The 23,789-nt window shown below is 41.3% G+C and overlaps 1 protein-coding gene across 2 annotated transcripts in view; it reads right to left on the reverse strand.

The window, feature by feature from the left end:
* SPAG9 (sperm associated antigen 9) overlaps positions 1–23,518 on the reverse strand; it is a 71,641-nt gene extending 48,123 nt beyond the window's left edge. For both annotated transcript variants that reach the window (XM_040081978.2, XM_040081976.2), the window contains exons 1-3: positions 23,134–23,518; positions 17,482–17,602; positions 6,658–6,728 (exon numbers count right to left, since the gene is read on the reverse strand). In XM_040081978.2, coding sequence (XP_039937912.1) covers positions 6,658–6,728; positions 17,482–17,602; positions 23,134–23,439 — 498 coding nt within the window. In that variant the 5' untranslated portion in view covers positions 23,440–23,518. The remainder of the gene's footprint in view (positions 1–6,657; positions 6,729–17,481; positions 17,603–23,133) is intronic.
* Positions 23,519–23,789: the final 271 nt, after the last annotated feature.

Consider the following 23,789-nt stretch of genomic DNA (forward strand, 5'->3'; position numbering starts at 1 on the left):
ACACTTATCACCCACAATGGCTGGAGGGCAGGTCAATTTAAAGGACTGTTCAGCCTATACTGTTCGGCAGCTGAAAATGGTGCTGTAATAAAATAAGCAAATCTGTAGATCACATACTTCAGCACAATGCCTATAAGCTATAGGAACCCAAAAATAAAATGTAAAACAATGTGCAGTGCTGCACGGCAACATAAGATTCATAGAATCATAAGGTTCTATGTGCATGTGCAGCATTGCACAGCAATTTCTCCACAGATCCAGGCTATACGTGCCTGTGGGGTCCAAAAAATCAGAACAGTGGTACCACCATGTGAAGTCCACTCTCTGCTTCAATCCAGGGTCCCAAGGATAAAAGTTGACAATACTGGAATAGTGTCCACAACAAAAAGAGTTCCTCACCCTCTCTCCCTACAGCTGGTGCTGTAGAGTCATAAGAAATGGTGTGTGAATATCCCAATTCTCATGAACTTAATTTGAAGGTTAAAGTAATAAATACTGAAGCTTCTTGGGAAGTAAGCCCACTCTTAACTGCTCATGTGCAATAAAACTTTGAAGACTCACTCCAAAACTGGGATTTCAACCAGATGACATTCATAAATCTTTTGAATCTAAACGACCCACAAGCCTTGGCATATCCATGAAGATCCAAAAAAATGTAAGGAATTAATGCACTAGAATTCTGAGAGCTCAAAATTTGATTAGAAGTTCTGCTGTTTCAAGATTATTCAGCTGTTGAAATAAAAAGATTTTAATCTTACTGAGAATTTAAAAATAGACTTATATGGATTGAATTGCTCTCCACTCAGCACAATTTTTACTGAAATCATGCTGGAGGACAGATGATGAATAATTAACTATCTCTACCCATCTTCTCTTCAATACGAGCTGCAGTCAATATTTAATAATCCATAACCTTCCACTACGGACAATTCACTCTGCAACCCAAGAAGTCCACAAGTATTTTGAATACAACCAGTTGTTCCAAGGAACACACATCATAAACACAGAGCACTTCAGCATGGCTGTAATTAAACACATTGCTCAATTACGATTAGCTGAGGGGATTAAAGATATACTCAGAACTTGGAAGACTACCCTGGTTAACAGCATTTCACAGTTCAGGTGCTAACGATTTTAAAGCACACGTGCAAACCAACTACCACATGCTTTTGAACACATTACAGCACGAACGTAAAATCAATTCCCTTTGAATGCAATGACTTTCCACTCCATAAAAATACTCAGATTGGTCTCCTCATATGGCACAAGTTTTACAACTGCAGAAGTGTTAAAGGTTTTTCTACATCTTAAACTTCAGCACTCAGTAAAAGACAATGAACATCCCGGCACGCATTTCAATTTCTACCCTTACAAATACAACCACTCCCAGTGTATACAAGCCTGGTACTTGTCACAAACAAATATGGATATGCCATGTCGGGGATGTTGTTACCTACACCTTTGCCTTAACCAGGTTAGAGAGCACCTCTTTTTTACATTCCTTGCTCTTTTGCTCCTCTTTCATTTTTGTGTCACTGCTTTAGCTCCCCTGAACAGGTTTTAGTAATGCTTTGGCTGTCAGATGAGGCTCAGTGCTACAGCCCTCACTGCTTATCCTGCAGATCCAATCAGGCTGGGCACAAGTAGCTCATCCCTTTGGGAATGCGCACCCAACTGTGCGTATATAGATGCGTCCCACATAATCTAGATTTATTGAGGTAACATATTTCTAGAATCTCCTTAACTCAGCATCAAAGTCCTAAACATACTTCCATGTAAGTACCTTTCTTCCTTTCAAGATTTGTGGTGAGTTTCTCACCAAAGTAAAAGCACTGTTCCCACTGGAGAGCTTGATGCATCTTTATTCACACACAAGATGGTGCTGATGGCAGACAGATTAATATGTAAAGATGTTAAATCCAGGTTTTATAGAACAAGCTGTTAATGCCCAGCATAAGGTTTTAGAAAAACCGTTTGCTTGAACTGCTATCCAAAGTCTAATCTCACAATGTGACAGCTGCCCATGCTTAGCTATAATTGTAAACAGACACCTCCACTAGGCTTCTCTTCCTGCCCAGGGAGTTGCTGGGGATATGTTTATGCTAAAGAACCTGACAAAGTCCATTCCCAATGCCAGAGCCAGGCTCACTTCTGTCACATTGTATCAGTGCAGAACATTGAGAAATTTCCATGGCCCAATTATGCTTCATTAAACTAAGCCCATATTCCATGTGTCAGGGAAAGATATTGAACCACCTCAGCTTGGTGTTTCCCAAAGGAGAAAATTAATAACTTCCTTAAACAGAGAGAAAAAAATTTTATTTTGGAAATCTGTGCAGAGAGAGGCCACAGGTGCTAGCTAGTCAATTCTCCAGCAGATCTCAAGTATTGCTTTGCATCAGTTTCCCAAGTAATAAACATAAAAGCCTTAGCCAAGCCCTTTAAAAGCCACTGCCATAGTTATGACGTTATGGCCTTTAGCTCTGCAGAAAAAGGAAAGTAAGATCCTCTACCTCCTACTTAGCAGTCAAAATCACTCTGAATAGTTTGCTCTGAAAGAGGCACCAACAACAGCGCACCATCTCAGCAGCAAAGGCAAAAAAGCCTTCACAAGTACAAAGAGCAGACAGGCCTTTTATCCAGGCACAAAAACAAGCCAGATTCTATCAAACAGAACAGTATTTAAGATACAAGAGGCAACTGACAGAATTCCTTTGTAAGTCAAAGAGCAAAGACTTGAAGACTTGTGTTTGACCACTGTCAACCACTCTGCTCTCCAGCACTTGGCTGTATGATTGCTTCCTGCATCTGGTCCTTAAGAGTCAGAGAAAGATGGAAACAAGACCTTACATAGAAGGTCCACCTCAGGAACTCCAGCACATTGCCTTGTCACTCATCTCATCTAAGTGTTAGAGCACAGTACAATCAGCACAAGATCAAAACCCACTACAAGCACAGGATAGACAAGGAACCAGAACACAGAAGTCAGAATATGTTCAGGCCGTTTCATCCATTATGTTCTGACCAAACATTTTATCCTCTTCATTACCTGCTACACCCCACCTTCCAATCTGCCATCTCAACTGCTCAGGTTCTTACACACTAATCCATTTTAAATCAAGGCAGTTAGCCCAAGTACAGTCTTAATGGGAAGGAGGCTTAATGGGATAGCCTGCACCCAAACCAACCAGCCCCACCTCCCTCTTCAGAGAGCAGCAAGACAGATGCTGATTTAACAGAAGGGTAATGGAGGGTAAAGCCTGTCCCCAGAGCTCTTTCCAGCCAGAGCAGCCCAGCTATCTCTGCAGCTGCAGACACCTCACTGCTGAGTAGACTGGTGCTGGAATTGCAATGCAGACCCTGTCTGTGGCAGGCTGAGCTCCAATGAGAACTCCCAGTTCTCACCACAACACACACACTGCAGAGAGGGATTGATTCAGCTCTCTGCTTCACGCCCCTAGTAGAACCCCCCTCAAGGTGACTCAGTTTCAGTAGGTCTTGGTCCGTTGGGACAGAAAAAGGGTGACATTCCTTGGGGTACTGAGCCAGCACCTCTGCTGTGCAGTGAACTCCAGCAAAGGCAGCCACAGACAGGTAGGGAGGGCTGAAGGGTGGGTATTGTGAAGGACATGGATACAGAACCTCAGGCCAGGAGTTGTAAGAGAAAGACATCCAACTCTGAAATATTCATCAGTGAAATAAAGAATGAGGGAGAGTGGGAGGTGGAAGGAAACAAATAACGAAGACAGAAGAGAGAAAACTTGCTAGAAATTAAGACTGCACAAAATGCAGTCACATCTTTAACATGACATCTGTCAAAGTAAGCATCATAGAGCTACATTTAAAAAAATTAAAATCTTTCTAAATGATTTGTTCATTATTTAGTCAATTGAAAGAAAAACAACTGCCATTTCAGTAAGTACCGAAGATGGATTACTTGTAAAAAGAACTGTGAACTCAGAAGGAAAGAAGTATCCCTTCCTTGTAGAACATGGAAGAAAAAAGTTTAAGAACCAAGTATTTAATAGAAATATTTGATCCAATAAAACTGATAAACCTAAATGCTGAAAGGAAGTTGGCTATCTGCCAAAATACCTTGCATTAAAAGAAAAAAGTTACTACACAGACCTAAAGTGTTAGAATTTATTGGAAAAAGGGGAAGCAGGAAGTCACAAAGGGAATGGGGAGTCGGGCATTAGTATCAGACAGTCCTTTACAATTCCCAGGGATTTCCATCCCTGAGTCTCAAACATGCACCAGATACAGCATTAAAATGCTGAGATGCTCTAATCTTTAAGGAGGTGCATCTTTGCAAGATTCACTACAACCTGGAAAACAAAGAATCAAGGAAGTAATCATATTGAAAGGGAGGAGTACAAAAAACAGGAGATCTGATTTTGGGAGAACAGAGATATGGATATGCCATGGTACCCTACCAATTATTTCTTTATGAAGAAAGGATAGTCACCCCAGTAATAGTAAAGCCCAAGGAAAAATCTCTCCCCTACATCAAAGAAAGTGAAATTAGGATGTAAAAGCATTTAATAAATTGGAATCCGTTGGGGGTTAGGTTTGTTCTTTTCTGTCTTAAAGAATTTTTCCCCATAGGTTACTAGGAAATAAAGTGCTGGTACTTAGAGGGTACTTGACTAACACAAAAGACGTGACCGAGGGAGAGGGAAGATCACAAGAAGTTTGGGGGAGGGAAAAGGACAGGGCTAGGACTTAGTGGGCTCTTCCTGCTTTCGGCATCGGAGAGGGAGAGCACGGTCAGACTGCTGCTTGCTGTGGGAGGAGTCCAGTCAACAGGAAGTCCAGTCCTGAGAATTCTACCATCATCCATGATTTGCTCGCGTGCCCAGGAATTCAGAGCCCCCTTCGCCTGCCCTGCTGGAGCTGGGCCAGCCCTGTCCAGCCGCTGCAGCTTCTTCAGTACTGCTCACTTTGCTGGGACACCCCTCTTGCCTGCCAGGACATTTCCCCTTTGCCTGCTGGGGACGCCCGCCAGTCCAGCCACCAGCCCCAGAGTTTTCCACCGTTCCAGCTTAGTGCTCTCGGGGTCCCAAGAGATCAGACTGCCTCGGGCTTTGTGAAACAAAGCTTCTCGAGGTTCCTGGTTCTGTTTATTATTAATGCTGTCGTTGTTGTTTGTTTGCCTTATTATACTTACTAGTAAAGGACTGTTATTCCTTTTGTCATAGCTCTGCCTGAAAGGCCTCTTTAATCTTCTAAATTATAATAATTTGGAGGAAGGGATTGGAATTCCTCAATCCTAGAGAGGCCCCGCCCCTCCCTAGCAGATACCTGTCTTTCAAACCAAGACAGAATCAAATCAGCAGAGGCTGTTGTTCATTTTGCAGCAAAACTTATGTAAAAAGATATTCAGAACATGTCATAGGCATTTCATTGAATTAATGGTGTCCAACAGAGCTAATCTTGAACTCCATGAAACAGGATTCAATAAAAATCTGCCAGTTCTATTGTGACAGAACCCTCAGGTTCTAATGACAATAACCAGACTGCTGCAAGCACCCAACACTCTGAAGTACTTCCAGATCAAAAGGATCTCAAACCTCAGAGGCAGCATTAAGATTTGTTACTTCTCATTTTACTTAGATTTCCAGTTTTCAACAGATGTGCCATTCTAAAGCGACTATCTAGTAACAAATGTGATTTTTAAAGTGCTATGATTTCAGTAAATATATGAATATTTTTAAGAGCTTCAGAAATCTTGTCCCACAAGTGCTACAGACTGGTCATGGCTCCAAGTCACTTTTCAGCTGTGAGTATAAAACACTTCAGGTTGCTGAAAGTGCTTAAGGTAAACAAATCTGACACGTGTATCTGCTTCCCCTTTCCCTACATAGGTCTCTTGGACTGGGAGCAGTCAGTATGGCTCTCTTTGGTGGCAAGGATCTAAAACCAGATCTCTGACCCTCCAAAGGCAAAACAGGAGAGTAAGGAGAACTGTGCTCAAGTGGGACTCCACACTAATCAGAATAATTCAAAGGACCTAATGACTTCCTCGCTAAAACATGTATATGACCTAGGCAGTAAAACATCCCTGTATAGGAAAGACAACCTGCTACTGAAGACTGAAGCACTGCAAGTCCTGCTTTTATGCTTTGGACCCAATTTAAACAGTGTGGCTCTTATTTAAATTAACACATTCAAACTTGTCCATCTTCATCAGCAAATCCCAGTTGCAACAGCTATCAATAAAGTATGGCAGGGAACTCTTTTAATCACAAATCCCAGCAGGCCAGGTTTTGAAGGGACTTGTTCCTTCAATGGTACAAATAAAATCAACACAAAAAAAATGATGGATAGAGTATGAAAATGTAATTTCATTTCTATTTCTTTGAAGCTTATTAGTGTGTTTTGAAAATTTGCCTTTGAAATATGGAAGAACAAATTCCTTTTTAAAACTTCTCAATATCTAATAAAGCTATAAAAATGACAGATGTGTAACCAAACATTGAGAAACAGACACTTAGATGTGAATGAGGAAAACTACATCACCAAACGAAGCCTGGTTACAACTCAGAGTACAAGCCAAAATATTCAATAATTTTCCCCATTGTTCACAACAAAAAGTTTTCCACAGATCTACATTTTTACAGATATCCCAAAAATCATCTTGGTGTAACAACCTACCTCTGTATGTCTTGAATGAAGTGCATTGTATTCCTTCTTGAGTTCAGCCTCCCGCTCCTCAAGTCTGCTAACTGGAAGAAGAAGAAGAAAAAAATTAAAACTAAATTCACAGTTCTATTAAGTGAGACTGACTTGCCTGGGACTAAGCAAGCACATCAGAGTATTTCTAGTAGTGAATAGTACAAAGCAGGATAAAAACTATGTCAGTGTTTGTGTTTTTAAACTCTTATCACTGAGCTTTCTAAGTACATCAACAGTAGCACAATCTCGCAATTTGCATCCCCCTAAAGAGCCCAAGTCCTATTTTCCCCTGCTGATTGCTAGGCCAGTGAGAGGGGATTTTTCTGTTCAAGGTCAGTTTACTGCTCACCCCAATCCAGATTGTTTCACACATAAACCACAGGAAGAGGCAGAGGCCACATCACCCAATCCCAGATGAAGCCATGGGCTTCAGCTAAGGTCCTACATCCATTCCCTAAAACACATCCACACAATTTCCAGAGGTGTTTAACCAGGATAAACATAGACAAGGTGTTTGTTAAAACAGATTCAAGCCCTATGTGGTACAAAATTAGGGTTTCTGCTGGCACTCACTCACACTTCACTGAGAATTAAGGCAATAAAGACAGAAAACATGCGAATACTTCTGTAGGTATTCCATGAAATTAAAAATACATCTAGCAGATTTAGGAGAACTTTTGACAGAAAGTTCTTATTAGAGGGAGGTGAAACAAACTGAGCAGTTCAGCTCACCTGTGCTGTGTTCCAGCTCAGATAAAACCAAGCTGAAACAAACTCTGATATCCCCATGCAATTAATTACCAGAAAAACTAAGAGAACTCAGAACCTTCTATAAACAACTTATTGTGTCATTCAAACACAAGACATTTTTGCTGCTTAGATGGGAATTCCATCTTTTTATTTAGATATTTATCACAATATTTATGTGACATAAGTGTGTGTATCAAATTGTGTAACTGAGCTTATTCTACTTGCCATATTTAAATATCCCTGGGAAAGTTCAAATTTTTAGTTCCATGTTTCCAGAGAGTCATTGCCAGACACACATTATCTGAAGACAAATGCCAAGATCTCTGCAATTTGCGGATTTTCATGTTGCCAACTGGGTCTCCTGGAAATTAATTCTCAATATGCCATTTCTTTTCGATCTATATATCTGCATTTTGGCACAGTATTTTATCATAAGTATGTTTTAATGGAAAAAAGTCTTTGCCTGAGTCAGATGCCAGAACCAAAATACATAACTGTCTACTCACTCAAATATGTCTAAACATTCTGAACTCCTGAACAAATCTTGCTCTTATAAGAACATTAAGTTCCTTGACACAACCTTTTGCAGTCCACCTATAAATATCTGGTCAAAATATTATATCAAATATTATTTATAACATTGCCAGATCAAATGCTTCCATGTCTGCCCTGTTATTGAATGGAACAAAAGCTCTTTGGATCAAAAAGCAGCAGGGGAGGCACAAGTATCTATAACACAACATAGAGCAAAATGTATTTTTACACCACAATGCATATATCTAAAAATACATATTTATGTGATGCAGAACACTACTGAATGGAAAAGTTCTGTTTATTATTTTGAGGCATAAAGTGTTTTAAGTCTCCTTGTACACTTGAAGTGTGGTTTTATGGAAGCATTTGGTAAGAGACTGCAGAAACAAGAGTCAGAACTTACAATTAACAAAGCTATGATGTAACAGACCGTATTTTATCCACTATCTTTGCCTGACTGACATCCTAGTCATGAGTTATGAGATGCTAAACAGTTGCCCATCAGAGATACTCAGCAGCTCCCACGTGAGCACATCGTGCCCAGGCTGTGTACCACAGCTCCCAGAGGATCTCCCTTGTAACCTTTCCACCTGCTTTGGGAAAACTGGAGATCAGAAAGTGCAAACTACGTGACTGATGGGCCTCATGTTTGCTGAAACCATCTCCCTCTCCAACAAACAGTGTCCAAGGAGCCTCTCTGCTGCTTCACACTGGGTGGTGAAGTCACGGCTCAATTCGGCCTCTCATGGAGCTCCCACACAAAGCAGGGTGATGCACCCAACATTGTTCAGTGACTTCACATCCAGACAGTGCAGCCAACTCCAAGGATGAATTCTGCAAGTAGATTCTGGAAAAGTACTCAACAGTACATTTAATGAAGATTAACATCCACACCAGGTGTTACCCAACACCCTTCTTTGCAGCTGCCCAAAACCAGCCTTCAGGAAATCCACAAAAGCATTTCCCACTGTTACGGATACAACACACATTTGCACAGGGGTTGAGGTTCCATAAAGAAGCACACCACTTTCTTCTCCATCTGCGAAGAAAGAAATGCTTTAAAATATTTCGAAACTTTAATGGCCCAGTTATAATAAATAGTTCCTTCAATCAAGTCATTGAAGACAAGCGTACATAGCCAGTAATGATGCATAGTCAAGGGGGATCTCTCCATTAGATCTCACCACTAGGTCTTTTTCATTAGGTACAATGGTTAAAACAATTAAGGGCCCAGAAGATGATATAACGGATATTAAGCACTTTCTTCTGGAAGTAATTTCCAGCTGTACAATACATTACACTCCTAGAGCTGGAAGCTTCAGCCAGAAGAGGATGTACAATAAGTTATTATGCCCTCAACAGACACCACATCAACAGTCCTCAGAACTGTTTTACCAATACCAGCAGGACAAGACGCAGCACCAGAAACCTATTCTACCCAAAATATGCCTCCCCATCAAGATAAGATCTTGCCAAAACAACCAACAGAATACACTTTCTTTTTCCAATTAAACACTGCGCAAGAAATCAGATATTTCCCCAAGAATCAAAGATCTGACTTGAACACAGAATCAGAAGAATTTTGACAAAGACCACCAGATTCTCACCCCCAAAAACTTGGAGAACTTAAGTCACTATAAAAGGAACATTCCCCATCAGCAGCAATGGGAAACTAAATAGGAGGGCAAAATGCCTTTCACTGACATCCAGAAACATATTCTAAACTGAATTGTCGCCAGTTCCATTTTAATACATCAATATACAAAGGAGTGGAGGTCTGGCCCTTCTTTGTGTATTGATTGTATTAAATTTGTTACCGTAACACCCCAAGAGGAATGGAGATGTGTGCTGCCACTGCCTGCCACATGCCAGGCCTATCAAGTGCCAACCAGACATAATTCCTATCAGTTTAACTTAACTAACAATACAGAGTTCCTCTGCTATTTCAGTCTCAGACTTTTTTCCACTAAGATGTAAAATTCTTATGGGTGGATGATAAAATTAGTTTGATTATACAGATCCTAAAAGCAAAAGTATCCATTGTCTCTGTTGCAATGTATCTTAACAAAACCATTACAAGCCTTGTTACATTAAGGAAGATCTTACATTGCAAGATTATATTGTTTAAGGTAATATATGTGCAAAATAAAACATGCAACAAAAAAGTTGCACTAGTCACTCTTAGAAGCTTATGTGGAAAAAATATCAAGGTCTTCAACCATCATGTGTATGAACACAAATGCAAATATTCTAGTGCTTTTAGGGTGATGAGAAGGCATCCCCCTGAAACATCACCACAAGCCTTAAACCCAAGGCCTAGCATGAACTTCTGCAGCACTGTCAATGTTCTAACACCTTTAATGACCTTGAGGTACCAATCTGGATCAAAATTCTCACACAGAAAATCAATTAAGCCTTAAAAATGGGAGATCAAATATAATAGTAAACTAGAGAAACTGGAGTTTCTGTCTCCTGAGAGCATTATGAGGAATTAGGCAGCCAAGCTGCCCACCCTGCCTGTTCGAAAGTCAGAGCTTACCTCCCAAGTCTGATGGCTTTTACCAAGTTTGGAACCCTTCATCTGTATGTTGTCCTCTGCCTCAAACTCCTGATAAGCCTGAGGGGGAGAAAGAGAAACAGACCTGCTAGAATGGCAAATCCAACCAGTGTGATGCCTTCAAGAGGAATTACAAGTTCCTCCTACACAAGCCAGGATAGAGATCCAGCCCATTATGAGCCTTTCCTGGCACCAGGACTGTCTGAAGACTCTCTTTGGACAGTTTTATCCGGCTCTATTCTTTAATGCAGGTCCCACACCAAAGTTAAGATGTGGATCCAGAAGGACCTTATGACCTCCTAAGTAGTTGCCAAAAAGCACAGACATCACTTGTGGACTGAAAAGAGGACTGAGCTATCAAACAAGTGTTTACCCTGGCAGTAGTAAGACGTGCAAATCAAACCAGCACAGAAAACTGATTTGTAAAACAAGTGAAAAATTCAACCCCTTGACAAGATTATCTTCAAGTAGCTCTTACACTGTGAACAGGTCTAGATCTCAGTTTAATAAGCAGGGCACTTGAAATATGACAGTTTAGCTGTCAAGAATGCTCTGCTGATAGCAAATATCAACACATGCAGCAGCAATGGTCTTATCCCTGACACTTCTGGACTGTTCAAGTTTGCACTGTCTCAGGCACACAAAATCCCTGCAATTTGTTACCAAAAACATAACAAAACTTAAAAAACCCCCAAAACAACAAGAACCCCCCCACCTCTTTAAACATTCTGCCACAACATTTAATATAAAGACAACTGCATGCCAGGTCATCCCTCATATAGAATGAAAACTCAAACAAGAATATATAGAAGAAATTTCTACACACAATCAAGTAAAAAAATCCAACTTCTTGCCTGCTCTCTTCACAAAGAAGTGTTTCAGTAAGAAATCTTTGATTGGCTGCTTTGCAAAGAGTGGGATGCTCCATTTATACACTTGGCTATTGAAGCAAGTCCCTGTCTGAGAAAATCTACATGAAGTCAGTGTGGACACAGAAGCTTTAGCAGACTGGATTTGTTTTAAAAGCCAGTGAAAACTCAGGAATGTAAGATTCTAAGAGACATTTAAAGTAATTTTCTTAATTACTGCAATATTTTGAGCAAACAGAATCACTATAACAACCAAACTCTAGCACAAACTACAATACCCTCTTAATTTAAAAAACACACTTGAGCAGTTAATTATACCACCAGTCGATTTTCAAGCTCTCTCACCATTTTTGCTAAGGTATATTAACAGCTAAGCTTAAAGCAGGCCAATCACTGCTCAAATTTCCTGCTCCATTTTATTTTAGCCTTGAGTCCTGTAGTTTGGCTCCGTGCTTGCTCTGGAGCCAGCTGTACCCCCTGCTCCATCTAGTGGGCTGCTGGCTCCCAAAACCACACAGACAGCAGGTCTTTGGGCAGCCAGGAAAGGCACTGGGAAATGCACAGACAGGAGGAAAGCCTCCCTTTCTAGCACATCCCGATACTCACACTTCTTACAGAAGGATTTTTCAGGTGTGGTGACTGATACATGAAGCTCAGTGTAGCAAAGGGCAGGGGGAATCTGCTTGGTAAACAAACCTGAGATAATGATGGTCATCATCAGAGATGAGGAACATCCACACTGAGAACACCCTAGCAAACAGTTCAGTTCCACATCTGCTAATCAAGAAATACAAGAACTCAGGCCATTCTGTTCCTCCTTTGCTGGAAATCAGATTAGTTTCTGCTGCTGTCAGTGAAAATGAAGTAGGAACAATCCAGACTCCCATTGAACAAACCAGAACTTTTCAACTTCCTTCCAGGATCTATTAAAAAGCTTCTTGTATTCCTTGAGATAAACACCAGTTGAACCATCCCTAGAAGTAGTGTTTACTGACAGAGCTGTTTCACACCAGTTTAGTTATTCATATCACCATTTGTTCAGATACACAAACCAAATCTCAAAACAGTTTTCTGGGAAGTTTCTGTTTGTGTTAAACTTCACAGATGAAAGTTCACATTAGAGTCTCCCTGTTGATCCACATGAACTGCATGACATCCCATGTGCAGAGATATCTCAGATATTGGATGTCTTCAAATTATCCATGAGTGGCTGTCTGCCTGGGTGTACATAACAGCAATGCTGGTGTCCTGAGAGCTCAGAGGAAAATCAAATAACAAATAACATTTGCAGAACATCTGCAACAAAACCTGGTCTTGCATTTTCTCTCAAAGCCATTTTCTTCAATGGAAGCAATAGTTCTGTTTAGCTTCTGAGAAAAACAAATGTTTTTAGGTCAGCTTCCAAAGCCTTTGTCTTATATCCCAAATAAAACCTTGAGCAAGCAATAGCTGCACAGTGTCACCTGACACGGGATCCATCATTGCAAGAGTTGTGTCACAACATTTATAGCCTCCAAAACCCAAGAGCTTTTTCTAGGATTATACTTGTTTGGGGTTTGTTAGTGTTGTTAGAGGTTTCTTTTACAAATGTAATCTATCTCATGCACAAGCTCGGGTTTGGTAAACTCATATATGTAGATATATCTGTCGTCTTGTCAAATGCAGTTTGTTATTTTGGTTGTACCTTTAGCACCAGGCAGGTATAGAAAAGGAGCCAATCTTTCAACTCCCAGAGCCTACCACTTCCATCAGAAAGCACTTAAGTCATGCAGACATTGTGATTTCAGATTCTCTAATAAGTTACCTCCAAGAATGATTCCTTCAGAAAGCTTATGCCAAGCTGTTCCATTCCTGTAGTAAGTCAAAATACAGTAGTCATTTTTTACTCCCAAAAATTTAATTAACTTATAGCCTGTAATACATAAGAAAATTGACATTCCCAGAAAGAGAGGCAAGGAAGGAAACTAAAACAAACCTCTGCAGCCCCTTCCCCAGAAACTCAGTGGAACATCTCATAAGCTCTGAGAAGATCTTATCCCTTCCTGTAATTGGAGGACTGAGCAGTATCAGTATCTCAGCAGTATCACGTGCCTTCATGGAGCACTGCTGGACAAATGACCTGTGTATTGCTATTACAAGTTTTTAACAGCCCTCTATTTTCCAGGTCCAGGGCTGACATTTCAAATATTTTAATGATGCAAGCAAATTACAAGTAGAACTAGGCGGTCTTACAGTAGCAAAGACTTGAAATAATGTGGAAGTCAGGTATTTTCAAGTTCTTTTAAGAAATATTTAAGATTACATCAAAGATGGCATTGGCCTCAGATACACCACTGCAGAGCAGAAGAATGTTTTTTACTGAACATGTGGCATTATCATGTTTACAGGTGCCCTATGCTGCTGAGAAGGAAAGTGACATGAACTCCTGATAAGTCATAAACCCAAAAACAGACATTTGCCAACACTCAGTAAAAGTTAACTATAGATCCACAGCAAGAACTTCTAAAAACTCTGCCTCCACCAACACCATTCCTAAACAAATACCCAGGAACTTTGTGCTATTTAACTTGCTTGACTTTCCACATGGCACAGACCCCAAGAGCACAGGCACTGCCCTTCCCCCCTGCCTCTCTGTCCAGGTACTGCTGAGAACCAGGGACACACAAGGGACAGGGGCAACCCAGGGAAAGTTACAGCCAAGAGCAACAGTGCAAAACAAGATGAAAACCTGGATCACAAGCCAAAGAGCTTCATCAGCGTTGCACATTCCTGCACTCAAATAGAAACCATAAATCCTTTATGCCTCTGCTCTCCTTTAAGCAGCTGTAAAGTTTAATGAATTATCCCAGGGTGCCATTTATGCACCATTTTTTGGCAGCAAACTTGACTTAGGCAATCACCACAGCCCACCAACTACCAGGACTGAGGGCTACACATCATGCAGGAGTGGTAACTCCAGTGCATCTGCTCCCACCACTCAGGATTTTCATCATCTGCTGGGCATTCATCATCACAGTCCTCCCAGTAGTGTCTTGCAGTCGTCAGGGACTCTTTCCACCTCCTCCTAAGAGCACTTCAAGGTGGTTCACTCATCTGGCAGCAACTGTTTCAATTTCTCATTGGGGGGGTAGGGGAAGAAGTCAGTGAACAACAGGAACGTAGCAACTGGTTGATACAAAATAACTTCCTGATTTCACTTCTGTAATTTCAAAAGGCAGCTTTATTCTGAACTACCTGGTTGGATACATGGCTATGGATGCAATCCCACACGGTAAATTTAAGCGCAAAGAAATACCTTTTTCTTTTCATTTAGTATGACAATCACCTAGATTGTACAAACAAGCACTTAAAATCCAGGACATAACAACCATAACTTCTTGAGCAAATTTAACTGGCACACAGGTTTAAGCACATACAATAAAGCTGAACTCAACCATGTAATGTAAGGGTTGCCTCAGCTGACAAGTCTTCAATGCCCAGCGTTCAAGAGAATGAGTCTAAACTTTTTAACAGACAAAACTTGTTCTCACAGGCTTTGCTTATCTGAGGAAAAACACACAGAGCGTAGGCAGCCTACCAAAAGCAAAAAAAGTCTTGTAAAGTTTGACACAGAACCATGTTTTACCTGTTTTTCATTCTAATCTACTACTGATGTCAAGAACTGATGTTGTGATCTCACTCTGCACTCCAGACTAAGGTTTTATTTGCTTACTTGCACTGCGCCAGACATTTGCAACTCCCATTACCAGCGATAACACTGCCAGTTTTGAATGTTGATGTGGTAACACAGTTGACAATACCACAGCCTAATTTAGATGCACAGACTGTACTATAGGAAGTAGAAGACAAAAAGAAATATAGCTAAAAGACTTGGAGCTGAATTAAAATGACATATTGGTGACTAGGATCATACAACATGCCAGTTGCCTGGTCTACAAAACCAAACAAGGTAACGCAGTAAGGTTAAGCCGCTTCACAAATATAGACATTTGTACAGTTTTCATACTTTAGAAATTTAGAGCACTAAAAAAAAAGTTTACTTGCATAATATTCATTAGATGTTCAACAAATGTGTTTATGTCCCCTTTGATCTTGCTCTGCATCAGCAGCAGGTCAAATCTTTCCAGAAGCCTTTCACCTTGTCCCAGACAGCTTATCAAAACCAAGTACAGGCAAACTCAGTGCTTAACCCAACCCTATTGTTCCTCCAAATATACAATTTTGCGATGACAGAAGGTTTTTCCCCAATAAAAAGGTTTTTTTTTTCTCCACTAAGATTCTGGAACTGTCTAAAAGTCGTTCTATCACTAGAGCTTTATGCAGTTATGATTAACTTCTTTTAGCAACATTACTTCTTACAAAAAAGTAGTTCAAGCAACCTTCAGTGCTTCTACTGGAACAACTGAGTTTCTTGGGCAAATACTTCCACACCAACAGATTCACAGAGCAACATAAAATGGTGTTATCAATACACAGTAAATGTAATTTCTATTAGAGAAATGTATGTTGCCATGTACATTGCCAGAAATCCAAATGATTTTTCTTTTTCATGGAACCACTTTGTCCTTTGGACTGCGTTAACAGAATAAAGCCATGGCCTATAGGACATGACGCAATTTTGAGCCTTAACCTTGATGTCAGAAAGCAGGATCTCCCAAGAACAAGCTATTTGGGCTGTGTGTTTAGAGCACAGGCTTTCTAGAAACAGTGTCTTAGTTACCAAAACAGACCACCTAACTCCTGCTACAATAGTTTTTTTTCACCTCTTGTGACACTCTTAAATACACACACAACCCCATTTCACAAGAATCACAGGGTTTCTGGTACAAGTCACTACAATTATCCATTTTAGCCTGACTTCAACTACAAAGAGACAATCCTAGGAAATAATCACCATAGAGAGGTCTTTGCTAGGAAAAATTGCTTGAAGTGCTCCTTCATCCCCGCCTGTACAGAATCTGAGAATATCTGAACACTGGATAATGAAGCAGATGATGCCTCTAAGATTTGCTATCACCATTCTGAACTGTCCAAATTTCAGTAAAATTCTGCCCTAGATGCCACCTACATTTAACTTAAACTCTCAGACTAATGCTTCTACCCTGCTTTAGACTCAGTCATGCCACTGAAAATTAAACTTTAGAGAAAAAGTGTTAGGGCTTCAACCGGAAAAGAGCTGTATGTAACTTGCTGTGTTAAGGGCAGGAAATGTGGCTGAGCAGAAAATATGGAAGAAAGAATAGTGAAAAGGGGCTATTTTGACAACTGGCACTGCTTTTGGAAACTGGTCCTCTCTCAGCCTCATCACAGTCTCACTGTACATCCCTGCAGGGTCCAGCAATAAAAGCTATACATTAACTGATGAACACACAAGTCTCACATCAACAGAAGGTGGCTTAGAAGCTCAAAGTATAAAAGCAGAAAAACTGATGATATAGTTTCATTCAATGACTGTGTCTGGATAAGAAGTAACCCAGCAAAATGTCTAAACTACAATACATGTAACTTCAAGCATTTCAAGATAGCTGATCCCTCTCATCTTTTTCCAAAATTTCCAGAAGTTTTTTTAAATTACACAGAACATCTCTAAAAAAGGAAGTGTTCTCCCTAAACTTCTTTCTATAAAAAGTAAATGTCTCATAGAACTAAATGATTCAACAAAAATTATATAAAAGTTAATGAGAATCACCATCAACACTCTTCTCATCCCAGCTGTGCTTCTAAACCTGAAGATTACCTTTATTTTACCACAGACAACTGTTTAAGAGGAAGAAAATAGCTTATTTTATCATCACCAACAAGGAAATAATCTAACCATCTCCTGAAAAAGTTGCTATATGCAAAAACAACAGTCTAAAAGGCAAGCAATACAAGCAGGATACCAGAAGAACCAGATTACAAGTCACAAGTTTGTATCTGACTTGTTTGCCTTATTTCTAATGAAAACAGACTTGCACAAGAGTTAAATCCAGTTATCTGTCTAAACACAGGAATCAGAGGGCACAGATATTTAGCACATGTATCATCACATTACAGAACAAAAATTAAAATGCACTAATATCACTTACAGGGAGTCCACCATGTTTTACTTACTTTGATCAGCATAGTTTTTTGCTTTTAGTTCAAGTTGTCGAGTTTGTGACTCTAACGCTTCCACTCTGGTCTGTAAGTCCTTTTTCTCCTGTTCTTGAGAATCTTCAAACTCAATGAATTTCTAAACAACAACAAAATAGTTAAGTTAGATCAAACAATTAACTACAGGTTTTACAACAGGTAGGAAGCAACACAACAGCCCTTCACAGCCAGGAAGGCACAAGGTGATTTCCAAAACAACCGAATAGAGCCACAGGCCAAATTTAAACATAAAGAATTATTTCAGTCAAGGTCCATCAGCCAAGCACCCAGCCTAGGTTATACTGTGTAATAACTTACAACTAAGTGCCAGCTACTCCAGAGAACCTGCTTGGGATTAACAGAAATATGAATTATTTCATTATTGCCTAACTTCATGTACAACAACTGCCAATAGCTCATGTGAACACAGGGAGTCTTGGTATCCTTAGTTTGAATGATTATCAGTGAAGCTATTTTCACCCATATGCCACAAAGGTACAGACACTGCAACGGACACACCAGCAGTAGTGCCAACTAAAATTATTCCATATCTTTTCCATTCCCACTCAATTCTGCTATAAGTTCTCATAATCTTCATCAAATCCTTAATAACCATCTACAATCTGTCAACTGCACAGAAAACTCTGCTGATCACCATCACCTTTTGTTTCCTTGGTTTACCAACTTTGTGACTCTCCATATTCTGGAGTTCACTGAGAATGCATCAGCGTTTACATTCCCTAGCATAAAAATTACCAACGACCATAACAGCAGCTTTAAAAGCTCAATTTTTTTTGCTATTTATCTTACCCCAAAAAACCCAAGAAATTCAGCATGTATTGCTAGCACAAAGACTACTTCTAAAAGCCAGAGATGTTTTAGGTCATGCAGTACTCTATGCTCTGCATTGGAAAGAGAAGACAAGGCCACCAACAGAAGTTATGCAGAAGGCTCACAGAACAGGGAGGAGAAGCAGACCAGAAAACTCTGCAGGAAAAAATCCCAAACACCCATGACAGTTAAAGAGGCAAAGGCAGCTGAGGACCACATGGGAAAAAAGAGACAGTGAAGGCAGCAACTTTAAAACAGTAATCTGATTTGAGTATTTTTTCCTATGTATTGTTAGGAAAAAGAAAATTTAGTGGGAAAAATATTTCAAATGATCACAAATCAACTGTTAATGAATTATAACTACATTTTAGCCATTGTGTTTTAGAGCTTTTAAAAAAGGAGAAATGCATAACCTTATGAAAAGGGCTTCAATTGAACAGGGTCATCAGAAGAAGTTCTGACTAAAAAGTACTTCAGATGTAGAAATGCTTCAAAACCGACAAAGTGAAACAAGAGCTCCTTTCACACAAGCTCTGCATAGCTATCACAGGACCGGGCATGGTGTTCATATGACTGTGCTTGAAGCTAAATCACGACACAATTGAGGAACAGCTGACATAGCCCAAGTAGCTCTGCCATTGAAAATCCCTCTTCAAACACAGATGTACAGAAATCTTTCTACCCACTCCACACAAAGTTTGGGAATATTAATTAGTCAATATAATTTGAAAACCTCAATGTTTAAGCTTATTTCATGTCTTCTTTGTAGTAACTGGTTCAAGATTTCTGCCCCTTTAACATTCAAGTCATGTCTGGTCTATTCTTGGCAGACTCCCTTTTCAAAAAGGGCTTCAAAGTTTGACACAAATTTGGCACTGGGGCTAAAGACCAACACAGTTTGTTACACTAAACATAGGAAAACATGAAAAAATTATAAAACTGTAACATCTTTGTTTAGTCGTTTCTCTGATAATTTCCCAAAAATATGCCATAGCTCACTAAAGGCCAGGGACAATTATACTTGTGAATCATGAACAGTCATTCAGAGCCATTAATGTCTTTGTTACTTACAAAACTACAGATAGATAAAATTTTGCATTTCCTCTCAAGTTCTTCAACACAAGTGGTAAAACTGGTTTTGCCTAGAACACTCTTGTTACCTTCCACTAGTTTCCCTTCATTTTGTTAAAGTTCAAATCTCCATTACTACACATTAAAGCATTTCTGTAATTATAGCTGAGTATTTTTCCCTCCTCTGCTGTAAACTATACCTGATCAGATCTTGGGATTGGGAACTTTGGACTTTGAATATTTTTACTTGGTTTCATTTCTCCTTCTGGTGATAGTCTTATCACAGACACAGCCCCAGCAGTTTGATCATCACATCCTGACTAAGCCTGCACAACTATGACAGAAGAACTAGTTAGAATTAGTTAGATAGTTTGGTAACTCCCATTTAATCCATCCCATTTTCTTCAGGCAGGATCAAGTATGTCATTTCAGACCTTTGTCCAACCCGTCCTTAAAGACCTCATATAAAAAGTGTGAAAAAGTCCCCCACAAACTAAACTCAAGAATCCTTATGCAAACAATTTTAAACCTACTTGAAACTTTGCAGAGATCTGTGGAATAAAGAACTCAGACTACACAACAGCCCAGCACATTTGGAGCCCTCTGCACACAACCACTGATGCACTTTGTAGCACATTCATCAGCCAAATGAAATCTCTTCCTATATTTATGTCATCTTCTGTCTCTTTACATCTTGACTTGTTTTCCTGTCACAGGACCCAGGTGCAATGCTGAGCATATCTGATGTCAGGGTCCCACCCACTTGGCAATCTTTATTAGTCTATGACATGTCCTTCAGCAATGTGTATTGCAACAATGACAGATTCTGGGCCAGTGGCAAGTTCTTGGAGAAAGGAAGAAAAGAAGTCACCTAAAAACCCAGTCCAGATGGACTTGGGGCACAGAAAAACACATGAACATGAGCACAACCTGATAGCTGTAAAATAGAGTGGAAGTTTTGGTAAAATGCATCTCGGTTTTCTTCTCTCAAATGAAAAATACTTAAACTCTTATGGCACAGTGTTGACTCAACATACAATCCTAAGGAAGAAAGTTACCGCTGAAAACAGTAAGAAAAAGCAGACATTAAGTTCATACTATGACTTAAACCAATTTCAGTGGTGGTAAATCCTTTTTAATGGTTGCCAAAGATCTCAAAAACAGCTTAATCCCACCAACAGCAGAAAATCTACAATATATTCTAATTTGGCATGGATAAAAGGAGTTGATGTTATCCCCTTTCCAAGCGCACACAAAACACATGGCAGCTACAAGTGCAGGTCTGAAACAGCACATTGCTGCAGAAGTAACTCTTATCAGGGTATAAAATAGCAGAAGCACAAATGCTGTTTCCTCTCCCGCTTCTTTGGGGCAGGAATTGCTAACTCCTAGTCACCAAGTGGGAAAGTAAGAACTGGACGCACAACAGCAGAGCATCTGGTTCCTACATTCCTTCAGTGATATCAAAAAACCTGCCATGTTAAAAGTCAGACAAATGATTTTGCAGCAACTACAAAGATCAAGACCAAACCCAGAGCTTTGCGAAGTAGGCCCAGAACTTCTGTCAAGGTGGCCTTAAAAGAATTATTCCAGAAATCCACAGGCAACAACTTTTAAGGTATTTATAACACTTTTTAAGCATAAGAAATAAAGAAGGCAAATTACAAAAATAGGGTAAGGAGACACCTACCCAAATAGTAAATTATTTAATGTTTCTTAGGATACTACAGCAAATAAATTTCCTACAACAACAAGCAGAAAATAAAAGAAGGAGTGTTAATTGCCCAGAGAAGCTGTGGCTGCCTCATCCCTAGAAGTGCTCAGGGGTAGGTTGGACAGGACTTGGAGCAACCTGGTCTAGTGGACAGTGTCCCTGCCCATGGCAGGGGTTGGAGTGACATGAACTTTAAGGTCCCTTCCAACCCAAACCACTGTGTGACTCTATGAACAGATGATAATAAACATGGAACTCAGCAGCTCAAAATTCTCCATTTTGCCACCAGATGACACAAGCAAACTCCAGAACAAAAGAAATGTGCTAAGCCAGCAACTTTTTGTCCAAGGAAAATAGTGTTAAATTTCTGTTCCCTCCTTTTATTTCAACCATAATGCACCCATCAGGTTATCTCAGCATCAAAAAAAAAAAAAAATCAACAACCATGCCTGACTAACACATGTGCCTCTTCTGAAGAAACCAGGCTGTACCTAACACTTTCACACCTGTACAGAACAATGACCTCAGCATATCACAAAAATGACCTTTGTGCTTATCATGAAAATAGTCTTTGGTCTAACTGTACTTTGGAAAGCATCACCCAGCTGTCTTGCAGCATGAGCACTGGTTCTTCAACTCTATAAAGCCTGTCCTGTCATGTTAACTTATCATGACACACAGAAGTGGAGATGGCAGCGAAGGACACTACCAATACGGGCACATACAGTTCCTGTAAAGCGACAACAACATAATTAACCCCATGGTCTGTTTCACCACATTGGTACGGTTTCTGTCCTGCTGCCCAAGGCCTGTTTTTTTAAATCTGGTAAACGCTGCCTGTGCTTCAAGCTTTATGGATTTTCTCATTAATTAGTTCAGAAAGTATCTATCAATCCCTTCCTATTACTCTCAATAGAAAGATATTTTCTAAAAGACACTTTTACATCTACTTGTGTTGGACATAGTGTGGCAACTCCCGTCCCCTGACTGGAGTCCATAAGGCATCATAAAACCACCCTGTGTTTGATAAGGAGGATGAATGATCTATCAGTCCAAGAGCTGGGGAGACACTATTCATACCACAGCACTTCATAACAAACTGAGTCCTGGAATAATCTGCAGACAACATTCTGCACTCACTTATAACAGAAACAAAAAAAGTATGTGTACAGGGCTATTTTTTTTTTTTTTTTAATTAAGCCTTCACTGTCAATATTGTGTTCACCCTCAGTGCAGTTGCTCTGATTTTTGGAAAATTTAGAAGACAACCACAACCAGAGAGATTAGCACAGGACAAGGAGTCTGGAAATAGACTTGTAAGATGGCTTGTTCTATTACAGATAATGCTGCCAATCCAATTTCCTTCAGGAGTCTGGCAAGACAATGAGCTTCAGGAAGTTACCCTGCACAGCTGATTCCTATTGTATTACTTTATAATATTACATTAGATAATGCCTCACAAGCTAATTTATGCTGAAGGGATTCTTGGTACAAAAACAAATAAAAACATCCCAAATCAGAGTCAATGCCACTGGAGAGTCCACCTGTTGCTGCCTGTAGCTTTATGCACCAACTTTGAAGGGCTTCAGCCTAGACACTGTGTATTTCCATGGTTTTTGCAATGCATTGTCACTATTTTTGCAAAAATGGACAACCCGCCTCCCTCGCGGGGAGCATCCCGCGGGGCCGTGATAGCGCAGCCAGCGCACAGTTGCATGTTTGCTCCACTCCCCTCCCGCGGCCCCACCGGCAGCGCAGCGCATCGCATCGCAGGGGTTACCGGGGATCCCTCCGGGACGAGCGGCTCAGGGGACAGCGGGCACACGGAGCCGCACGAACGGGTCCCGCAGTGGCCATGCCGCACGGACGGGGAGGAACTCCCCGCCGTCCTCATCCTCCTGTCGAGCCGCGGTTCTCGCTCCCGGCGCCGCCCGCTCTGCCCTGGGTAGGCCCAGCGCGGGAGGTGCGGCAACCCGCCTGGAGCCGCACTGGTCCCGGCCCAGCGCCGCGCTCACCTCCTCGGCCTGTTTCCGCAGCGCCTTCTCCCGCTCGTACTGCGTGAGCAGCTGCTCGTTGTCGTCCCGCAGCAGCTCCAGCTCCACGCTGGTCTCCTGGCTGTGCGCGCACACCGAGTCCAGGTTCTCCAACACGGCCACCACCAGCGGCATCAGCTCGGCCACCACCTCCTCGTCGTAGCGCCCGATGAGCCGCTCGAACTCGCGGTAGATGGAGCCCGCCAGCCCCGACACCCGCTCCGACATCATGGCAGGGCCGGGCCCGCCGGGGTCCTCCTGGTACACCACGCCGTCCGCCAGTTCCATGGCGGCGGCGGGGGTATGCGTGGGGCCTGGCGGGACCCGGCAAGTCCTGTTCGGAGCGGCTCCCTGCTGCGGCGGCGGTGGAGCGTCAGCGAGGCCGGGCGGGGATCGGCGCGCGTCTCTGACCTCACCCGCCGCGCCGGGCGGGGCCTCCCGGGACGGCAGTGTAGGGCGGAGCTACGAACGTGAAATCAGCGCAGGGGGCAGTGGTCTGCCTGGTTATGTCATCGATGGGCAGGGTTTGTGTGACGTCACGGAGGTGGTTGCTCGGGAAGGTGGTGTTGCGATTTGGGGGAATGCGTTCGGCGGGAGCTGGGGGGCACGGGGAAGGGCCGGGCTGTCGGAGACACGTC

The sequence above is a fragment of the Hirundo rustica genome, chromosome 18 (genome assembly GCF_015227805.2).
Source record: "Hirundo rustica isolate bHirRus1 chromosome 18, bHirRus1.pri.v3, whole genome shotgun sequence".
NCBI classification, from domain to species: domain Eukaryota; kingdom Metazoa; phylum Chordata; class Aves; order Passeriformes; family Hirundinidae; genus Hirundo; species Hirundo rustica.